At 37.6% G+C, this 23622-nt stretch overlaps 1 protein-coding gene across 1 annotated transcript in view; it reads right to left on the reverse strand.

Annotated features, from left to right (window-relative positions):
- Positions 1-1685: 1685 nt before the first annotated feature.
- The window catches only part of SORCS2 (sortilin related VPS10 domain containing receptor 2), a 231400-nt gene continuing 209463 nt past the window's right edge, over positions 1686-23622 (reverse strand). The window contains exons 20-26 of the mRNA XM_018079321.1: positions 22833-22945; positions 21083-21208; positions 16387-16486; positions 14810-14912; positions 5619-5776; positions 3397-3476; positions 1686-3058 (exon numbers count right to left, since the gene is read on the reverse strand). Of these exons, the coding sequence (XP_017934810.1) occupies positions 3035-3058; positions 3397-3476; positions 5619-5776; positions 14810-14912; positions 16387-16486; positions 21083-21208; positions 22833-22945 (704 nt within the window). The 3' untranslated portion in view covers positions 1686-3034. The remainder of the gene's footprint in view (positions 3059-3396; positions 3477-5618; positions 5777-14809; positions 14913-16386; positions 16487-21082; positions 21209-22832; positions 22946-23622) is intronic.

Raw genomic sequence — 23622 nt, forward strand, 5'->3', positions numbered from 1 at the left:
TACCACTGTGAGGTAGGTAATTACTATCAGCCCCATTTTATAGGTGGGGAAACTGGGGCATGTACAGGTTAAATAACTTGCCCAAAGTCTTTACTAATAAATTTGATTAACATGTAAAAATACTGCATGTGTGTGTGCATGCATGTGTACTAGCACTTGTGCATAGAAGCAGCTATGTTTCTGAATACACATGTATCAGGATTTTAGATTCATCTAAAGGATAAAATGGTAAGATATCATGGATGTAGTTCAAGAGATTTGAAATCTAGCACTAGAAAATGGTAATAGTATTTTCTCAGTTTTAAAATAATTTGTTTTAAAGTTATTCTTGCTGGGAAATCAAGGGCTTCCTTTATTATCTGCTGGGTATTATTAATAAAGTTACAGCAATACCAATATCTCTTTAGAAAACAGTGGTTTTGAGACATGACAAACCAACCTCACAGGAGTAGTGCATGAATCAAATTAATTAGCATCGAAAAACATTATTACAGGCACTATATTGTGCTAAGTGTTAATTAGAGTACCAAGCAATATTCTACTGTGTTCCAAAAGACTCCTGTGATCAGAGACACAAATCAGCCTGAATTAAATGTATAAAAGTAGCTGTTAAAGCATAAATTAGATGTGTGACCTAGTTCCAATAGAGTCCTTTGCCAATCAGACTAACCATGTAGAACAATCCCAAGCTAGAACTTCCATCCCATCCCTTTCCATGAGGGTGGTTTGCCACTCACCTGCCCTATATAAATAACCCACTTCAGATTTTATTTCACAGGAACAAGTAAGATGTTTGTAATACTATTTTATTCTCTGCTCCAGCTCATTCCACTAGAAGAAACAAGGAGAGCTGGTGAGGAGGGGAAGCCCCTGCTGCAACAATCCTGAGAGTTTCCAATGCACAGCACATTTTGTATTTGCACTTCTCTTCAAGAAACTCAGACTCAGATATCTTTAAGACCTTGGATTTCCACACAGTCTGGCATACAACAGTCAAATGCAGCAGTATTTCTCTGTTAATAAATTTACATGGCACTATACAACTAAATAGGCAGAAATTTTAAAACAATTTTTGAAATTATTTTCCTGAGCAGTTTGCAAGTGCTTTTCAGAATCTTCACTCTAACTTTTCCACCTAGTTCCTTACAGTAAGTTTATAAGCTAGATTTTCTTGTGCTTTACACATACATCTTATGGGGTTTGTGAGAGCCTACAGTACTACACTGAATTATTACACCCCAGTCCGTTGCATTTGATGATAATATGCTCTAGGATATCCACAGCTACATGGAAGAATGACTCCAATGCATACAATAATTTTGAGACAGTTCTTTTCTATTTTACTATCATTCATTATTTTCTGTTTGCTTATTCTGGATGATGTAATTAGCTATCTGTATACTTCTTAAACAAGGTGGTGTGCGAGCTCGTCCCTAGCATCAGTATGACATTCAGTGAGTACAGAGTTATTTATTCTCTAAAGGCAAGAAGTAAAGAGATTATACAGGTTTCTGAGAGAAGCATCCTAATTCCAGGCAATGTGCCACACACACACACCCCTCCCTTTAAGCTCATCACACCACACTCAAGTTTCCTACAAGGTGACATTAACCGCAGAGAAAAGACAAGAGGGGTGTGGATTCACTGCGCTGCCGTTCCCTAGGGATGCAGAAATCAAGACTAGGAAACTCTGACCCAGCTCAGATTGGGATTAGGAAACACTGACCTGACTCACCAGCCTTTCTGCAGGCAGCTCCTCCAGAAGCCCCTCCCTCCCTCTCTTGCCCTCCCTGCAGGAATAGGGGCCAGTGGTGGTAGGGACTGAGTGACACCCTGTGGTGATGGGAAGGAAATATGAACCCCTAAATCCCATCCCATCCTCTCCATGACAATTCAGATTGTCAAACTAACCCTAGTGGAAAAGGTCAGAGTTTGCCCACTCCAACCTGCAAGGGCAAAGATCCAGAGGAAATCTCAAAAAGGGATGCAGTGGGAAGGAGATGGTGGTGCTACCCAGCCATTCCTGGAGGAGAGCTTTGACCTATCTGGCACATCTGCCCAAACAGGAAATTTTAAAAAAAATAACCATACAAAGAAAGTGACTTAAAAGAAGTATTTACACTCTCTGGAAATTTAAAAAGAGACAGGCCACTAGCACAGGGTTTTACAGGATAACTCATCTGGCACCTGCCATCATCCTGGAGGTGCTCACTCAGGAGAAAGGAGAGAGGAACTGAAATGACTGTCTGCAAGTGAAGGCACCTGGTCTGGAAATAGCATCAAGCTGGTGTTTTTCTTTCACCCAGAGTGGGACTGGGGGAGATACTGGTGCTGATAGTTTGTCAGGACTTGCTACACTTACAAGAGCATGATCATATATTATGAGATATCCTAATTAACATTTTACTTCCTTTAATCCACAGAAGGACCTAAGCCTAAATTCATTAGATTGTCTCACACATGTTTAAGTTAAGAGTTTGTCTCAACTAGGAGTGCATTTGTCTCTCACTCAGTCCTTTCCCAGCACAGAAATACTTGGCCTCCCAAAAAAATTGTCAATGTGATCAACCAACCATCTGTTCTGGTCTAGTCACTTGTGTAAAAATCACCTTTCCAGGATGAAGAGTCTCAGCCTTCTGCTGAATACCTCAATTAAAAATACAATTAAAAAGTTACAGTCAATCGTTCTAAAAATAAACATAAAGAAATAGAGCATAGACAGAAAAGAAATAAGGTGGCATTGAAGGTGCCTAGGGCTACAAATTTGCTACCATAGTTTGAGTTTCAATCATGATGAGTTCCCAGGCCATAGAGTGAACACGATATATCCTTCACTCTTGGTAACTGAAGATGGATGGTTTTTTCCACAGGACTGGTATGAAACCTCCTCTCCATCAGCATTTACAGCCATATTTGCAATTTTGTGACATCATCAGGGAAAAATAAAATGGTACAGAGAAGAGTCTTTCGGGTTTTGTGTTCAGCTGCAAATATCAGCTAACCAGGTAACTGTGCATCTCTCTGGAGTTGATGCTCAAAACCACGCCTGAGTGATTGCCTATGAAAATATAGAAACAAAAGGCCAACATTAGTGTATTTCAGGTACTCCACAATAAATCCCCCTTTTATTGCAGGGACAAGTCAATTGCATAAGAGAGTGACTTTATCAAACAACAGGTCAGGTGAAGGTTGGTGCAACAGCTCCATGTACCTACAGCACACTTTTGCGCAAAGCTTTTGCTCATGATGGTGGATTTGTGGTGAATTCCTAGGGTTTCTATCCCAGTGACAGCATAAGTTGGTTCTCTGTGTGGCTTATAAAGGTGTAGTTGTCTCGAGGGGTGCAGGTGAGGGAGGAGAATGGAACCTGAGGCATCCATTCAACATGCCACTGACCTGGGACTGGACACTGACCGGCATCAGCAATAAGGGAACTCTGTAGCTGTTCAAGCTGCCACTTCTCCCAGAAGGAGTCACTGCAAGGTAATGGTGTTGAGGAGTCCCAAGGTGGGGGTTGCGATAAAGTAGGCAACATAAAATATATAGAAAACAAAAAAAGTGGATGGGTGAGTCTGGAAATACTGTACTGTGGAAATTCAAAAGTTACGAGAAGAGAGAGAACAAACAGAAACCCAGGCCTGTAACTCCCTCCTGTGCATGGAGTGGAGGCGGCTACTGACATCTCCAACGGGGGGGAGAAAGCTCACCAGAACTAGAAGGGATCTCCAAGCATAGGAACCTTCTGCAAATCATGTCATACACCACAGTTTAATATAAAGAAGGGATTAAAACATGTTTCATACTCCAGCCAGATAAAATAGAGTATCATTAACAGGAATATTTTCTTGGCAGAACTGAGCAATACTAGAGCTAGTGGAAAGTATTGCAAATAACCAAACAGTAGGGCGAGTGGGAGTATAGTTTTATGTCTTAAATAACATATTCTGTCTAAAAGCTGTACAGTAGGTGACAAATATGGATGATTATGATCCACAGAAATGAGCTCTTTACACTCTCCTAGAAAGGCTGCTGGTGCTGACATCCTGGCAGAAGCACAAATCACCTTGAGCTATGCATTTGCTAACTGTCTTATGTCATCAAAACATCATGATCTTGTACTCTTTAACCCTAAAATAATGCTCTGCCCAGATAGAAGATTTTTGTTTTCTCTGAGTAATGAGTGCAGGGCAAGCAGAGATTAATTCCGAATGTGTTACAAATCAGGGTAGCATTTCTTTATTCCAGCATCCCAAGCTGCCTGGTTTTTTTAATAGGCCATAAGGGATTTTCTACCATTAAAAGTTATGCTTTTGTACATTACTAGAGGTGTTCGAATGCTCCACTTTAATAGGCATGTCTGCAAGGACTTTGTTAGCATTCAGCTTCTCTTCTAAAGACCCTGAAGATGATCTCATCAAACAATTTTAACACAGACTTTGTTTTTCAGGGCTGTTTTTGGGACTAACTCCAATAAAGTCAGGAGGGCAACCAAGGTTGTCTTGCAAAATCAGAATGAAAACACAGTGATACTCATACACAAAGGTTGTCAAAGAGGAGATAGAAATATACAAAGCAAAGCAAGAGGCTGGATTCTTCCCTTGTGTTCAAAGCTAACACCTTCAAGAACTGAGAAGTGGTGCATAGTTCAGCAAGTGAAAATAAAGACATCAACAACAAACAATAAAGGTGAAACCCAAGATAAAGAAATCTCTCCTCTGACCAGGTTCTGTCTTCCCCAGGCTACCTCTGGTGCAGCTAAAACACATAGTCCATGGAGTTCATGAAGACATTACAGTTGCCTTCCACACCATGAATCTACTGCTACAAATCCCAAAGGCTTTAGGTTATCTGATTTATTTTCACAAAATGTGCAGAAATGGAACTGGGTGTTTTTTACATTGTCCTACATTTTTCAGACTGTGACCTGAAAGCAGTCTGAACAAAATGTAAATTTTACAATAAATGAACTTTATAGATCAGCACCCCGTGTTACATTAAAACTACCCACAGGGTGCCAGGATACACACTTCCACCTGACATTGAAATCATATCTGAGAGATACTCACAGAAAGTTTCCCTTGTGGTTTCCTTACAACCACCTCATGAATACTAAGAAAGTCAATAGTTAAATTAAGGAAGACTTATGATACTTTTTATACATGAATAAATTTAATGTTTCTAATCACAAAAACCTTAAATGCCACTGGAATATGAAGGCAAATATAGCAATGGATCTCCATACAATCCATCTGAAATCATAGAAGCATTGAATCTACAAATCCTTCTGGCCTAAACTCAATTTTCTGCTAATTCTGGAAATTATTGAGTGAATTCAACTGTTGCAGATTATATCCTATTCTCCCAAATATAATTTATCTCTAAAATTGTCCAAGTCAGTCTCCTGATATTAAACTACTATCTCTGTACTCATGCTCTATATAGCATATCATCCATACACTAGCTTGTATATCAAGCAAGCCAAAAGAAGGTGACTGAGATAATCCCTTGTTAGTGGTGTTACCATTTGTGTCTTCCTGAGACTGAATAGAAAATGAAAAAGAGCTAAAAGGAAAACAATCAATTACTTATGAAAATTTATAAACTAAAAACGAAGTTACCTCTTGCGTTACCTAGTGTTTGAGAGTCCAGATCATCATCAATAAACTCCTCACCCTGGATGATGTTCTGGGTGTCCTCACTGTGATTAACAGGGCTTGTCATCTCCTGCTCTTTTTCATTGTGCATCTGGGCGTAGACATTTCTGCCTGGCAGTTTCCTAAATCAGACAAGGAGAAAAAATTTTGTGATGAAGTTCTTTTGTGTCACGTACACGCTGGCATCAGAGTAGAGCTCCAGCAGGTCAAAATCATTCCAGAATCAAAAACATTACCACTCCCTCCTTTCCTTAATTTTGTGATCATGACCTAAATTTATCAACTCTTTATTCTGGGTTACAGCTCTTTGTAACCACCTTATCACGATGTTCATACCAACATAATAATTAAGCATCAATTTATCACCAAGACTAACAGACAATGAACAATGCTGAAAAAAATACTAAAGGCACAGAAAAACTGTTTAAAGAATTCAAGCAACAAAAAGGCCCAACAAGCATTCATTCCTGGTCCCAGGTGTCTTCACAAACATTAGGCTGGATTGCAATCATCATCACGTCTCCCTGGTGAGGTGGGCTGACGTTAAAGTGTGATAGCATCAAATGGCACTAGTAGTCATCAGGATGGCAGAGAAAGAAGCAGGAGAAGTCCAGGAGAGAGAGAGTGGAAAGAGAGCAGAGAATGAAGAACCGGGAGGCCAAGACCAAGGAGTAAGGAGTAAGAAGGTAAACAGGCATCAATAATGGCACAAGACAGGGGAGGTTGGTGAAGTTAAGCAGGCAGCACTGAAGGAGATAGAGTGTAAAGCTTGGACTGGGAACTAATGAATTACACAAAACTCTCTGTAGGAGACAACATTAAATTCACTCATTCTGACTGTAATCTAGAGAAACAAAAAGCATGTTATTAAATTACTCTAATGAACAACTAGCACCATGGCTGAGATCGGGAGGCTTATGACTTAGTAGTGATAAAAAGTTCTTAACCAGATTAACTTAAATTAGACTTTGTAATATCAAAGGGAAAAATTAGGGACTTCTAACTTTGCAACACAGTTTATGGTTTAAACATTTATCAAGAGTCACACTCTTTGTGCTGCAGCTGTGCTCACCTGCAATCTGCCTGGGCACATAAGGACATCCTTTCCCAGGTACCAACCAGACACTTCAGATTTGGGAGCTGCAGGCCATAAACTCCATTTCCTATAGTGCAAGAAGCAGCTTGACAGCTTGATCAGCATGACAGCAGATCATGGCTGTCAAAGTCTGTGCTTAAACACAGATTATTGCAATGGGCAGACAGTGAGAAGAATAGAGAAAACAGGGTTGAAGTGCTGAGGTTAAGCTGTGGTTTCTGTTGAGCTCCTTTAGACAGTGAGAAAACAGAAAAAGTGACACTAATTTTTAGGTTTCTCTCTAAAAACAACCATCAGCTGCTCTATATTCTGGCAGTTGAAAAGTTTGAAAGCTGCATAAATAAACAGATTGCTCTGTTTTCTCTAGGCTTTTGAAGATGACCTGTCTTTAGATGTAATTTCAAAAGAAGGTGTCTTTAGCAGATGGCACCATCTTAGTTTGAGATAAAAGTTACTGCAGCAAGCTATTCTAAACAGCACCTTCCATTGTGTCAAAGTAATTAAAATAAATGGAAATTGCTAAACAATGAAAGATGACTGAAGACAATCTCCTCTCCTTAATTTGAACAATCCAAAAGATGAATTGCATCCTATATACCTACACACACACACAAAATTATATATAGATATATAAATTAGGCATTTTATCCCATTATTTATAAGCAGTACAAAGAAAGAAATCTGATTGTTCTTGCTCTTTTCTGTATCTCAGTGAAGATGGGGTAAATAAAGCACAGGACTAGCCAAAGGACAAAGTTGTAAAGATGGTCTGATGACACAGTGTTCTGCTATTATAATAACTTCAACAGGTCTGACACAAACATACACATAAAGCCAAGTCCTGCATCATTCTCCTTCCATTACATGGATAAAAAAAGCCATGTTTAAAGAGGGAAGGACATTTCTCATTACCAAAACAAATACATTAGGTAATTAATTTTGATTTTTTTTCTCCAGGGCCAGTAACTCCAGACTGTTTTTAATGTGTCTGGTAATGAAACTAGTCGTGTGGAAAACAATATTCTCTCAATCAGACCTGCATCAAACCTGTCAAATTGCTCACTTTCAGTCCACCAGCAAATGCCTAAGGGAGACAAATCCCAGAAGAATGTCTTTGTAACACATCTGCAGAATAAGCACATATGTTTCTGCAATAATTAGGGGACCTTCTCAAAACTATTTCTGACAGATTTTAGAAGCATCAGTGGTATTATCCAAACAATTTTGACATAATAAAAATGTTAAATGTCTCAAACCCATATGGCACATCAGACTTTTGCAGTTAAGTAAAGGGAGAAGAGCTGCTATTCTGACTACTGTCTGCCCAGGCTGAAGGAGCTGTATGAAACCAGGTCAACAAGGTATGTCCTCTAGTGTAAATCCTGAGGCTTCAACTCATGTCTCCTGTAAGACTTACTAGTTAGAGATAACCACGATCACAACACCTACTATTAAAAATATGAAAGTCTCTTCACTCTTCCTGAATGAAGGAACCTCTCAAGTTCACAAATAACCATTAAATGTATGGTTAGCCCATTTCTTTATGGGCTAAGAATAAAGGGAGAAAAAGTGTGAGATGTTATTTCTCACTCATCTAATCCTGCCCAGTCCTGCTAAGTACAGATCCATCATGGAAGCTACAAAGCTGAGGTACTCAGTACTTCCATACTTTCCTTTGCTCCTCAAACTGACAGAGGAAAGCACCTTAGACTGTAACACTGAGCATGGACTGGAGGAAGGAGAGTATTACAGGTCTTGAGAAGACACATACTGTAGGCATTAGACCTTTTATACACTGCAGAGATCTCTACGTATTTCATATTGGTTCATTTTTACATGGAAGAGACTCAACCACACCGAATGAAATGATAGTCCAATCCTTTTCAAGAGGCACTTTTAACACATGTGCCGGATGTTCTGTTTACAAGGGACAACCACACTGAGAGATGAAACAGGATGTGGATACTGAATCCTTGCTAAGATGGCCCTGATAGTGGCAATTTTCCAGTTGCTCCTCACTGCTCTAACAGATAGGAAGGAAGCTGCTATCCCTAATTATACAGAGAAAAACTCTAGCGTACCCTGATGTGCTTTGCTCTTCTTCAAGAAGCAATTGAGTCCAATGTAAGTGTTTGAAGTAGGCAGAGCTGAAATGCTTGGGTGTACATAAAAGACAACTATGAAAACATGACAAGGCACGAAATTTGACCCAAGAGATTTATATCAGAAGTATGGAAATTGAAAGCACATTTAGAAGAACAGACAAAAAGATTATGCAATACTTTCTTTTGGGGGTTTACTCTTCATCTGCAAAATGCATGTGCTTCACATCCATCACTGGAGACAATTACCTCTGCTCAGCAGCACCCCATGGTTTACATTTTTAGTTCCTTTTGTTTTCCCTGTAGCATTTTATTTCAATCATGAAGAAGAAGAAATATTCATGTCTGCTTTGAGAACCATAAAAATATGAGGCTAGAGACATACTTCTGTGCAGTACCACTAAAGAACATCACAGCACATGGCTTTCACCATGCTTTTCAGGTCCTACACCTTTTAGAAGCTATTCCAGAAGGTATATTTTTCTTCCTATATTCACAAATTCTAATCAGTTCATACCCAAAACTGTACTTAAAAATGTTCATCAGGAAGGAACAGCAGGAGGGGATGAGATATTGATTCCCACTCATTTAAACTCTACTTTATTTAGTTTTGAATTCCTTCCTTGTGGAGCAAATATTCATTGGCCTTTATGCAACTTCATTTGTTTTCCAGAGGCTTGATTAAAATTCTGTTTAGTATAAAAAATAGGAACATATTCACATGGCAAAGGATACAGAATACTGTAACATTCTCTTGGAACTTAAAGAAAACTAACAACAACAATAATAATCCATTAAATAGAATACTTTATTGTGGTGTTGACTTTATCATGTTTGGATTTATGTTCAGATGACTGACTTCTTTGTGCTTTAAGACACCCCTGATATACTCGCCTCTTTCATTTCAGAAATCTTTTCAGCATGCTATTACTTTGATTTCCGAGGAAGTTTTTACAAAATATTATGGATCATTAAATTAGTGCCTGGTTTTTTTATCACTAAAAAGCACAGACTGGGACTAAGCTTGCTCTCATGGAACATAAAAGTAGTATAAGCAAGGTGGGGAAAAAAGATAGCTTTTCTTCAGAGACTGAAAATGAGATAGTAAGTCAATGAGGCAGAAAGATAACAGAGTTCTGCTCCAGATTGTGGAAATGACCCAGGAGGGGGTTCATTTACCAAAAGTGGCACTTGATATTAGTGGGGGGAAAAGGAATACACACAAAATGGTATAAATCTGGGCAAAGAGGATTCACCGTGATTTGTGAAAACGATGTATGCAGCTTTAAGTACACTGCAAGTACTTTGCATACAAATTAAAAGACAAAGAGTTTCATACTTTTTCAGAGAATCAAATTACTATTAACCAGGTAAAATACATAAGCAGAAAAGCCAAATATTTGCTCTGGTTTGGCTACTCTAATATCCTGCTGTTATACAGAAACGAAAAATAAGAAAAGATGATTTCAGATCTTCCGCTAGTAACATGATGATTACATGGCAGCTTTGATGTGGCTAAAATACAATTTTCCTTTCCTCCACTCTGCCTTGTGCAGACAGTGCTATTTCCCTTCTCTATTCTGTTGCCCAAGACCCCACACCATAAAGCTTTTTCTGAGAGGAAGAAAAAATCTTTTCTGGAAAGCAATTTGAAACCCACAAAAAAATACAAACATTGTTTCAAAGGGAATGAAAGAAATGTGTTCTTACTGAACCAAATCTAGTAAAGATGGTATGATATATAAAAAAATATATGCAGGTCCCAGATCTGCATTAAAAAATAGTCCTCATTTCACAAAAAAATATTTTCCAGCTGCTTCATGCTTTTGTGGTCAAAAGAAGCAGCTGCAGTCCATTTTACCTGGATGTTTAAACAACTGAAGCATACTAGTGAGTATTACAACATATTGTTTGCTTGAGGCATCCGATCGATGCTTTCCATGCTCAGAAAGTAAGAGCAAGGAAAAGGTGTGTTGCTCATGGCTTGCCCACCATCCACGTTTGCTGGCTGCACAGCCTCTAGCTCCACAATCATGGGCACACTTACCAGCCAGGTATGACCTCTTGCTCCTTGCTGCCATGCTCAAAATTCCCCCCCCCCAAACTATCTAAACCAATAGCTCAACTATACCAAATGGCTCATCTCATTTGCTGGAAACAATTAGAATTAGTTTTTAAAACCATCACAGCTATCATTTAAAATTTACTTTTCATTTATGGAGTAAAAATAGCCCTAATCTGATGTCCTTATCTACTCAGATCACAAAGGAAACCCTTGTGTTTCTCAAGACTTTTTGGCTTTTGCCTTTTTTTTTTTTTTTTCCCCCCAAAGCAACTAACCAGGCTCAGGATTGCCAGGAGTCACTTCATGAGTTCTGGGGACTCCAGCACCAGTTTTTCAAGCACATGTGGCAAGAAGTGGTTGGATGCACAAAGGAGCCATCAGATAAAGAGGGGAGGTTTGGGGAGGTTCAGGAATGAGGAGATGAAATGATAAATGATTGCAATTTTACAGCATATAAGAACAGAGGGCAGCAGTTTTCCTAGTCAATGCTTAAGTATTTGGGATTAGGGCATATGAGAACAGATGTGACCTACAGTCACCTAATCAGTAGCTAGACAGCCATGACAACTCTTGTTATCCAGCAGATCCTAAAATGTTAGATTTGATTAGAGGGAAATTATGCAACTTACATCTTTCCTATTTAATGGGAATTCCTTGAGGAGCTATGAAATGGCATTGGTTTTTTCTATGCATATCACTAATCAGCCAAAATCCCACTACTTCTGTGTGAATCTGCCTCTGTTTTTCCCCTGTCCCCCTACCTAATTAGATGAAATACTCTCTTCGTTTTCTCCATATGAGCCATCTGACAAAAAATTTTATGCAAGATTGTTATTTTTAGATTACTGCTCTCCCCCAAACTAATTTTTTGAGATTTACTTCTTGTGAGAGACACCAATCTTAAGCACCGAATATTGCAGTTTTCAAAAAAATGAGAAATTAAACAGGAGTAGCAGGTGTCATCATTACTTATAAAAGGTTAATAAAAAAGAGGTATTGGATTAGTCTCTGATGTCTTGTCAATACCATCGTTCATCTCCCAGTTCAGTCTGACAAAAATTACTGCAAATTGAGACCCAAGTTCTTATGACATGAACTGCAGAAATAATCCGGGCAGGTGGGCATGCTTGGGGACAAGGAGCCTCAACACTCAGGAACCTTGGAGCAGTTTGGGCAGGTTTCTCCATTTTCTATCAAAACTGTAGGTCTACACTAGTTTCTCTTTAATTTTCATCACAAGTCTTGAACTCTCTCATTGCAAATAGATGAAATGTTCTCATGTATGAAGCTGTAACTTCCCTGCCAATCCAGTCACCATCTTATTTGCGAGCCAAGTTTTCCTTCTTTGCATCTTTCCAGGTATCAACCTTATGTTAACAGTCCTTTGGGACAGCAAAGAGAGAGAAAGAGAGAGCAATCCAAGGCATGTCCATGCATTCTCTTGCATACCACCTGCTCTGCCTGTGCTCTAATGCCAACTGCAAGTCCTGTAGACCCAATTAGTGTAGTGATAAAACTAGGATTAATAAAAATGTCTCTGATGTGGGGAAAAAAGGAGTTTTAACCTTTTGTGAAGGGAGTATCTGACTATTAACCTACATTGAATGAAAGGAAAGCATCACGGAATGTCTTCCATATCCTCCCTAATTTTGTGGATCATACATCAGAATTATGGACAGTATTAACATTTCAAAACTTTATACATGTCTGTAATTTCTATGTGGAAATAAATAATATTTTTATTTGCCTGGGCAATCTGAGTTACCACAGGATACAGTAAGTGTCAGTCTTCTGAAATTGTCACCTAAAATTGAACATTTTTTGTTGCCTATGGTATTCTTTTAGCAAATTAATTTTTAAAACACAGGCATATAATATTGACAAGCTGCCTTTGTGCATTACAACTTTCAACTTTTATATCCGTAAAGGACACTCAGTTTCATAGCCTCAGTCCCTGTGGACCAGTTTGTGAACTTCCATACTCACTGTATTGACTTTAAAGGGACTGTACTCCCAACTAAGTACTCCATGGGGATCCAGAAATTCACCATCCATCTTCATAAACACGGGAAAGACTTTTTAAAAGGGATTAAAGATTTGAGTGCTCAAGAAAAAAGCGATTTTTCAAACATAGCACTGATTGGGTACTCAATATTCTTTGAAGATGATTGCAAATGAAGGATGTAACCAAAAAAATGTCATATTTGAAAAGCTTATCAGGAATATTAAAAAATAATTCTGTCAAACATCTCTGAAACAGATAAGATACAGACTAAAATTGAATACTACTGCATGGTCATTCATCAATGCCAACAGCCATTTTCAGGCTACTGACAAATATTTGAATATAACTCACAATTCTCCTCAATCACACTTAGATTACTCCCTCAAAAGGTAAATGCAATGATTTTCACAAATTATATACAGAAGTGTAAGAGACATTAAAGCTCACGCTTTGCAAATTGTACTACAGTTTCCTTCTTAATAAAAGCTCTATTTATAAAGCAATCGTTCATTGGGGCATTTTAAAAGGAACTTAAGGAAGATTATTTTTTTATTCCTTTATTGAATATTTTATACTTCTTCTACCATGCAGTAATTGTGTCTGTTATTTAATTGCTCTCATTTAAAAGCTAATAAAAGATATAAATCACATAGGTTTTGAAAGATATCACAAGGAAGTTTTATGATCCCAAACTACAAACAGCAAATCCTCCATGTATTGAAATAATATAATTACATCACATCAACCATTTTTACATTTTTCCTTGCTGCAGGCACCTAACAGAGTAAAATGGATTTTTATTCCATTGTAGACAGTCTGATACAGTATTCTGTGCTTTGCACTTTTGAGCAATCACTCACTATGAACTCTAAGAAACTTAGATGCTGCAGTGAGAAAGTTAAGAGATTCTTGAAGAAAAGGGGCTTTTCTCTATTGACATAAAAATTCTTTAGCTAAACAAACTCATACTTCAGTGCTAGCTACACACACTGCTCTCACAAACTTAATGCTGCTCCTAGTTCTAGAAACTTAAATTTATTTCAAATAAAAATCAATCTTTCAAAAATTTGGCAAATCAATATCAATCCTCACTGAGTAAGGACAACAGGATTTGATGATGATGATGAAGGTTTGTTTCCAGTATGCTCAAACCCAAGAGCTTCTGAAGGCCCCAGAGATAAAGAAATACCAAGAAGGTTAGCCAGTGATAACATATCCCATGAACAAGAACAAATTATTTAAATTGCACAGCACCCCAGCAGCTCTGCTTAAAATCAATTGCAGACTAAAGATATATTGGACTGTCTAAGGCTGGCATGGCTCAATTTTGAGAATATGCCTCACATAAAGGCAACTTCCAGAAATATTTCTTCCCTCCACACACTCTAGAGTCAAATTAACACTAATCTCTTTCTGTCAGTCATTCTCCATGGCATTGCCTCAGCAATTAAAATTTAATATGTGCAAAAAGAAACCCCAGAGCATTATGCGCTTCGATAAAACTACTTTTTTAAGCAAATCAGCATTGCAGATGCATTCCTTGTCCTGATAGCTTTAGTTTATTCATAACTGTTAGGAGTAATGAGGAGGGAATTAATCAGGAATAATATTTTAGTTCAGCTCTGATTCTTGATGATATCATTTAGACAAACTGAAGAAACTCTCCATAGTTCCCATATTGTTGATATTTATCTTGGAATGTAGCAAGTGAAACAAGCACCAGTGCAGTACCTTGAGGTCTGAAAAGTTCAGAAAAACACGGTTTTCAAAGTGATGCGCTTCTTGCAATTCTTCAAGAAATCTCCTTTTCGAATTACAATCTCTGCTTTGCTAGTCTGTGGGTAAATCTAATGCTTAAAATGTATGTGTTGATTAAGGTTTACTTGCCTTTTGAACTTGTAGAGGATGAAAGCCCCGACTGCAACTAGACAGATAACAAAGAGAACCACAATAGCCCAGTAGCCACTGCCTCCTCCAATCCTCTGAGAATCTGAAATACAAAATAAAAGAACAGTATAGCATGTCCTCTTTCACATCAGTCACATTGTTGAGCCTTTTTTTCTATTTAATTGTCAAGTCAAAAACATTTGTTGGTATTTGTGCAACCTCTTCCCTCCATCTGTGGCTTCTTCAAAAAGACAAAAACACAGAATTAATTGGTGACTTGTGACTGAAGGACAGAGGGCCAATTAAAAAAAAAAACAACCAACAACAAACCCCAGGACCCTGGAGATTTAATTATTCACATACTCAGTGGTTGGTTTTTTTCCTGGGAATCTAAAGTTTTCATAGTAAATGATCACACACCCTAAGTACATGCGCCTCACAAAAATAGGGCTGTATTAATTTAGCAGATGGAGAAACTAAGGCTCTGAACAACAAATGAACTCATCAAGGTCATGCATCAGTAAAGGCTGGAATGAACATGGGCTTCTTTCAATCCCAGCCTTTTGTGGTGGCTAACAAATATCAACCCTTTAAACCAGATGAGGTACCACAGTGAGACTGTAGCACAGTTCTACAGATAAAAGAGTTTTGTCTTCTACAGAGAGCTGACAGATAAAATACCACTAGCATTTACACAAATTGATTGCAGTCAGCTAAAGCTGTTCTTCCACAACACACTGAAATACAAAAGAAGGATATATTATGGGAGATAATACACAAAAAATTACAATAAAAGATTCAAGTCAAAGCTGAACTTTCTGGTTAAAACATCACTTTAACGTCTCTCTGTTAAAAATACACACACTTATGCACATGTACTCTGTTCAACCAGTTTCCATCAACACAGTGAATCCAGAGAGGCAGGAAATGCATGTATAAAAATCCCCTGTATCCACTTGTTTTAAAAAGAGTAAAAACATAATTTATCTCAGGACAGGATTAGCAATGTGGGGACCCTACAGCAATCCTCGCATTAGTTGAGTTGAAGATCAGAGATTCATTGCAGAAAAGCAAGCCTGTGTCTCTGACCCATGTAGTTATAGCAGTAGAGCTAATGGCTGAGATAAGGGTAAAGAAGCTCTGTTTTCTCAGCAGCCAGTGCAACCAAAATGCCTTTAGATCACCAGACGGGGTTTTTTGAAGCCTGGTTGCCTCTTTCTTCAGGGCGCTATTTTGTGCAATAGAGGTATTTACTTAATGTTGTGGTTACACAGAAAAAGCAAGAAGCTTGTGATATAAATCATGAACTATGACAAAATGGAAATACCTAAGAAGTATTTATTTGGTTGTGATTCTTATTAACTATCAAATGAAAATGTGTACATATATATGTGTGTACACATACGTGTATATATATTAACATATATATGTTTATTCATATGTAACAAGTACCAAGTTAGTATATACATGTGTTATATGTATACATATATATTGATACAAAGATTTTTTCCTTAACTTATCAGAACTCAAACTGGCATCCAAAATTGGTCTGTTGGGAGCTTTGTTTACATATTTACCTGAACTGGAGTCAGCTAAAGTCACCAAGACCCAGTATCCTCCCCTCAGAAAGAAACTGATGTTGTGTGCATTCAGGGCCTGCTTTATAGCTGCTATTCTCTGAAAATACAGCAGAGAGAATGTCAGACATCTTGTACTCTGTTCCACTTTGAGACACCCAACACTCTAAAAATGAAAACCTCTGGCTCATTAAATGGTGAGAAACTCAGAAAGCATTTGTTAATGAGCTGAAATCCCATATTTAAAAATCATGCAAAACTCCCCAAGAAGTAAAAGCTGCGAATGTCAAAAGTTTATAGCCAATTCTTTCTTTCTGATTACCAAAGTCTTTACATTTACCCAAGAGGTGACAGACAGCAAGTTATTTGCATGCATTATTGAGTTTATCTGGGTCATAACTCAAACAATGAATAAACCATATTAAAAACTCTCCGTTCCTCTAACCTATCAGAAGAACACCTGTGATGTCACTTTGGATTTTTTCTATGAAAAGTAACTGCTATTTAATAATGAACTGCATGTCATAATTTACCTTAACTCCTTAACTATAATAGGATGAATTCCATCTATATCTAATTTTTAAGAATACTCCGTAGAAATATAAACATCCATCCATGTGGAAAAAAAATTGGTATTCCTCCAGTGGATAGAGTATAGTAAAATGTGGTCTCTCCTATTTTTATGGAGTAGAACCATTAAATACACCATCATATCCTAACCCCAGATGACAAATTGTCTGAATTATCCCTTCTACTTGCTTGCGTCTTCAACATGGGCAATTTTCTAAAAGATCAAATCTAGTTTTATACTCTATGCCTTATAATTTGGGGTATGACTTCCCAGAGGATGCCAAATTAGAAATATGCTTTATATCCATGAAACCTTCACGAGTAACTTCTTTTATGATATTATCAATTATGATGCTCATCTTTGACAAGCCTTTGCAGTATAATAGATAGAAATCCCTGTAGTGTCTCTTATATTATGGAGAGAGACTGCACAAAAGTTCAAATATCTTCATTCTTATTGAGGAATTTCTAACTTCTGAAGCCATTTCACTGACTTTATTACATTATTTTTGTATAGGAATGACTCAGCATAAGGGTGATGTGAGCATGGCTTCAGTTATTTTACAAGACAATTACACCAGATAGCTCCTGAGTTGCCCAAAGTCTGAAAAGACAATGCATATGAGAACTACACTGTTTAGCAGGCTTCAAACTGAAGCTGGTGCCATGAAATAGAGTTGCTTCATATCAATCCAGCTTCATTCATGTGTTCATGGTGTACAGTGCAAGAGGGACCACTACTTTAGGTTAATCTGACTTAGAGCCAATAAATGAAATTACTGAGTTCCATAACTTTGGATACCTTATATTTTCCTGGCAGGTGCTTGAAGAACCCAACATATGCTTTGGTTTTTGCCTAAGTAACTAATACTTGTTCGTTATTCCTCTCCCCACCGCTGAGCTCCCACCCAAGTCTATGTGAACTGCAGCTCCACAGGTCAAAACTTTGAATCTCATGTGAGTCCAGCCAAAGGCTCTCACATGACTTTCACTGTTAGACTGATGGTTTTTTTTGTATCCATGGGGGGTTTTTTTCTGCTTTGCAGTATTTTCTGAGCATGGTGCTGCCACCTCTCCAATTTTTTAACAAATACAGTGTTTGGAGCTCCTCTCTAGACTTTCTAAGTTAAGGTTCTTATACCAGCATTTCAATTTTCCATCTTCTTTTTTTACATCCTTTCTGATGATAATATTTGTACATGGGAACACATCTCCTGCATTATAAGAATGCAAAAATAATGGCACTATTCAAACTCTTACACACTTACTTATACATCTGGGGTTCTGACTTTCCCTTTTAGCCAAAGCAACTCTCTGGTAATTTTCATGCAGTAGTTTGTCTGGATAGAGTCCCAACTCTTCCTCAGAGCCACTGCCTTTCAGATTATAGTTTAATTGCACTTTAATTGACTCTTTCCACTGGACTCATCCCGCCTGACATTAGACATGTAATAGATGTGCATAAATTAAGCAACCAAGTCTTCTCTAGAGTCAATGATTAGAATGGAATACTTTTGAAACTGCTGTCTTCCTGAAAGCAGGTTAAATCAGTCAGCTCCATGCATAAATTTTTAACAAAAAGGGCTTCTGTCAGATTGGAACCAAATTTCAGAATTTTTCCAAAGGGCCCCTACTACTACACTGACAGCTTACTTATCATCTTTGTTATTGATGGCTACTTTTATCAATAATGACTCCCATTCTAGATAGCATCACATCCCAACACTCCATGTAAAACACTAGTAAAAACTCCAGTAAGAAGGTTTTCTCTGCCTGACCAAGAAAATATTGCCTTTAACAATCTTTCTGAAATAATGTAATATTCCCAAATCTGAAAGGTTTTCAGCCAAGAACCAATAGGTTCTCTTTAAGGGAAGACATTTCATAACTAAGTTAATGATTTCAGGGACACCTCCTTCAAATGGGCAAAAAACATTCTGCATTGGTGAGTCTTCTCAGTAGTATCACAACACACCCCAGCAGTGTGACAAAGCACATCCTTCCAGTGACACACAATAAAGATCGTCAAGATTCTCTTCTGGTAACAGAAGAGAATGTAAGAAATCTTTAAACAAGTGACAACAGAAGTATTTTCCTGTTGACTTAACCAGTTACTGCTTCTAAGTTTATTCACATAAGGTATATTTCAGGATATTTCTCAAGTCACAATAGATTCTGATACAAGACATTTTATCAAAATTTGTGCCATTCAAGTCTAAATCAACAAAATTCATATGCACATATCAATAGCTAAAGTAGTGCCCATTAGCAATAATATAAAAATAGAAATGTAGGCAGCTGGCACTAGAAGACTGGTTCTACAGCACTGTACTGTACAATCTGTGTTGAAATGTGATATTAGTGCACATGACTTTTTATCATTGGATAGCATAGGACTCTGTAATTGCTCCTGTCTCCCTTGTTCTTGCTCCAGCCCCAGCCATCATGGGTCTGGCCCCGTTCATCCTAACAATGTCAGAAATGCACATCTATTCTCCAGATTATACAACTACTTTCCCCTTTCAGTGCTCCTCTACTTTCAGAAAAACTTTGTAAGATCTTACTGGAGGACAACTTATCACAAAATCACGCCCTGTTAAACTACTGTAATATCCCTACAGCCCCATTGAACAGAAGCTTTTCCAAATCATTTGCAACATGTGATTGTTCTTCTTTATGCTTTAGGCCAACTCACTTGATGTTTCATATACAAACATGAAGAAAAACCTTGAGGTAGCATTGATTACAATTGATGATATTCTTTAAGCTGCCTTGAAGCACAGTACCAATATAGAAATTGGGATTTAAAGGCAAAACTAATATGCATAACATTTTGCACTGAAATAAAATGTTTGTACAACAGAAGAATCTATCACCATTAGTTTCCTTACATTATTAAAGACTCCCATTCCACATGCATTCAAAATAAAGATTTTTCTTTTAGAAGCTGCACTTTGCTTCTTCAAGAAATGGAGAGTTGTAAATTATTTTGTTGTGGTAATATTCCCCTGGCTGAAACCATTAGTTCATGAGTCGCTCTCAACAAAAGAAACAATTTGTTAAAATTAACTATTTTCTGCAACATAATCAGGGATTCAGACTCCTGGGTATTCTCACCGTGATTACAGGGAAGAATGGTAAAGGTTTGGGAATGCCAAAAAAGCATAAAACTTTGTGCACTCTCACTGTAGTCTGTGCATCTTAAATATAGACACTTGTTCAAGTACTTGGACAGCTTCAACATACACCTTTGGACCTTTCAAAGTGTATCTCATCAACTCCAAACACAATCTACGGGGTTTGTGTTAATATGAAGAGTTTCATTTTGCCTACTTCTCCAGCTCTTTGGATGCTGTGACCTTGTCTTAAAAAGCTGTAAAATGCCCTTCAAAATTAATGATACCTTGCACTGATTCTTTGTAACTGGCAGGACTTGAAATCCAAGATACAGACATAGAGCTGGGACCTGTTCCTTCTCTATCACAGTAAAGGACAAATATAATAGATTATAAGCACCACAGAGCCTTCTGGTTTTCAACTGGCATAAGGTCCTTTATTATGAAAGAAACATGGTTTGGAAATAAATAGGGAGAAAACAATGTCTGATTTTCATTCCAGTGTTCACTATATTTGTTTCTTGCCAATTGAAAAGGACATTTGCTCACAAATGCAGAAAATACTTGCTTGATGCTCTTCACATTAAGGGTCAATTACTAAGGTTCTGGTTCAGTTTTGACCTGAAATCTAATTTGCTTCTGAAGACAGTGCAGAGAAGGTTCATCCCTTTTCAGAAGTATCAGTGTTCTAAACACACTCTTTGCTTTACTGGCCTTTCACAGGATGACATGTATTGTCTCTGTTTCTGTTTAGAAAATCAGATCAATATTAAATATTCTTGAGAAATACACTAATACCAGTAAGCACTAGATTATGCTGATCTTTACAGTGACAAACACAGCAGACACAGCTTCATGTGAGCTTCTATATGTATCTTGTCAGGTGGGAGTGAGATCTTTACATAGGTAGAGAACACCTCTAAATTTCGTATAAAGACAATGAGAGTACAGACATTTATTGCAAAACAGGATTAAGACTGTCCCAAACAGACATGCATTGCCCTGTTTACCTTATCACTAGTTAAACTTCTCTTCTTTTTTGGTTGGTTTGCTGGTAGTAGCACATGCAAGTCAGCAGCTGTGGGCAGACCAGGTTTCACAACTGTCATGAGTGTTTCTTCAGGTATATTGGTTTCCTGTGAAGACAGCAAAAGCATATGGCAAATTACAGGACAGCACAGTTTGTGTTTTATATAAAACACATAAGTAACTCCACATGTGGCTTTTAGATTTGGTGTTCAGATCCCTAATATTTGGAAGGGATTCCACTAGAAGCATGAACAAAGTGAAGCATAAGTGTACTGAAATGTGAGCTGCTCTTTGAAGACTGGAAGAGCTAAGTGTTGTTTTCACATTAAAGTAACTCAGTGGCATCAAGAAAAGAAGTAAAATGAAGAGGTATGCAGGTTTTATCAAAACTCTGCAATGGCTGAGCATTTCTAGGGTATGATAAAACAAAAATCCCAAGTGATTTAGGATTCTTTGTGGGCCATTCAGATACAGCATAGACTTAGAAGGGCATATTAATTACAGCTAACTCTAGCCTAGAAAGGTTACTTTTCCATCTGTGTTTTACAGGCAGAGAGAAGTCTTTGAATGTGAGACTAGGAGCACCTAGGTTCAGTTCCTGAAATGGTAACAAATACCATCATTTCCCCACTGAAAGTCAGATGAATCACTTTTCAAAATATTTTGTCCAAATTTGGTTTTAGTCCCAAGTTCCTCCACATGTTGTACAATACAGCCCCACAATTCTAATGACGACACTCTGGGCACTTGCCATAGCCTTCCTCAAACAGACTCTGAAATTCCATTAAATTTTCCATATACTTTGGTAAATGTTTTAGTAATTCTTAAAATGCAAGGACTATTTTATAAGGGAGTAAAATATATTTTTGACTGACACCGGTTATGGAATGAGTTTAAGTTGATAAAAGTGGGAAATTACTTTAATTTGATGTTTGATATGAGCCTATAAAAAAAGGCAGGAAACTGTATAAAGTCAAAAATTTAGAACCTGACTTGCACTACTGTAAATCCAGGAAAAATAAAGTGATTTAAAATGCATATATTTTAGAAACAATATCAATCTGTACCTCAATGCTACTGCCTTCACAAAAGCCAGTGTGTGCACCCTCAGTTGCTGGCAGGGTGCATATGTGAAGAGCACAGCTCTCAAGTTCAAAGTTTTCATGAGGTGCTCTTTACTTATCTCACAGTACTACTGCAGAGCTTTGTATTTGATTTAACCTACAGGATTCAGCTATTCCCAATCCACATATCTTTTGTGAACATGATCTAAAGAATCAGCTGTACAAACTGCATGCCTATATATTATATGTAATTTTCAGTTACACAACTAGCATAATAAATTCTTTCTTTGTGCTTTGTTTTTACACGATGTCTTTTATGTTACAAAGCATCCTTTGCTTAGCTTCTAAATCTCTCACATTTAAGCTACTCTTCCTGTTTTGGAGTCAGCAGTATTTGCCAATATGTCTATTCCTAATCCCAGAGAGCAATATTTAGCATTAATTGCCAATTAGGCTGTGTTAGACCTAAACTGTCTACGTTACAATATCATTGTCTACAGCCTGCACGTAAAAGTGACACTAGGCTCAAACTTGCTTGAAATGTGGCTCATGAGGTTCACTTTATTATTTTGCTCTGCCTCCTTTTTTCTAAATGAGAAGGTATTAACTTAACCTTCAAGCTTTACAACTGCTGAGGGAACATTTTACGAGCAATCTGAAAGAGCACCTTTGCAAGAAGTCGTGTTACTACCCGCCCTATGTCTTCCCTCCACTCTGGTATGTCGGGGTTGTACATGTCCAGGTGTTTAGTAAACTTCAATGGAAGAACGTGAAAATGATCTAGAAAAAAAAAAGAAACATTTTGTACAAGTGATAAACCAAGCTGCAAAAAGGGTTTTGTAGAACTAAAAGCTGAAAATCTATATTTAGTGTTTTTTTGCTGTGCAGCACTGCAGTATCTAGGACCCCCACTGCTCTATGTTGTCAGGCACTCAATTTCTCTCTGTATTTTCATCAACATCATCAAATTTATGCCTAAAGATTAAAAAGCAGTAAGAAAAAGAAATAAACAAAGGAGATTTACATACATGCTCTGGGGTCATAATGTTCCCAGTAATTTTCCCTTAGGTCAATAAGTCACACAGAAGTGATTGGTTTCTTTTATTTGAAATGAGAATGTGCCAATGGGTTGTATTCTTACCAAATCATAAATATGTGGGATTTTGCCCATTACACCTTCCTGTTTTCCATACAAAATGAATACCTCACATATTGCATAAACTAGATACGAAAATAAGAACAGAAATTATATTACAAATGCTAACCACTGCCCTCTGAAAAAATAAAACCAAGGTACATCCACAACATTTCTCTGGATATTGTCAAAAGTATCTGAAATACTAGAAATGGGTTGATCCTCAGAAAACAGTCTCTTAAAACCCTCCCTTTCTCCCTGCGTGCTCCTTGGATGAACATCTGGGCAACTTAATGCAAAGAAGAAATAGAGATAGCCTGGA

The sequence above is a fragment of the Manacus vitellinus genome, unplaced genomic scaffold (genome assembly GCF_001715985.3).
Source record: "Manacus vitellinus isolate BGI_N305 unplaced genomic scaffold, ASM171598v3 scaffold_0_pilon, whole genome shotgun sequence".
In the NCBI taxonomy this organism is placed as follows: domain Eukaryota; kingdom Metazoa; phylum Chordata; class Aves; order Passeriformes; family Pipridae; genus Manacus; species Manacus vitellinus.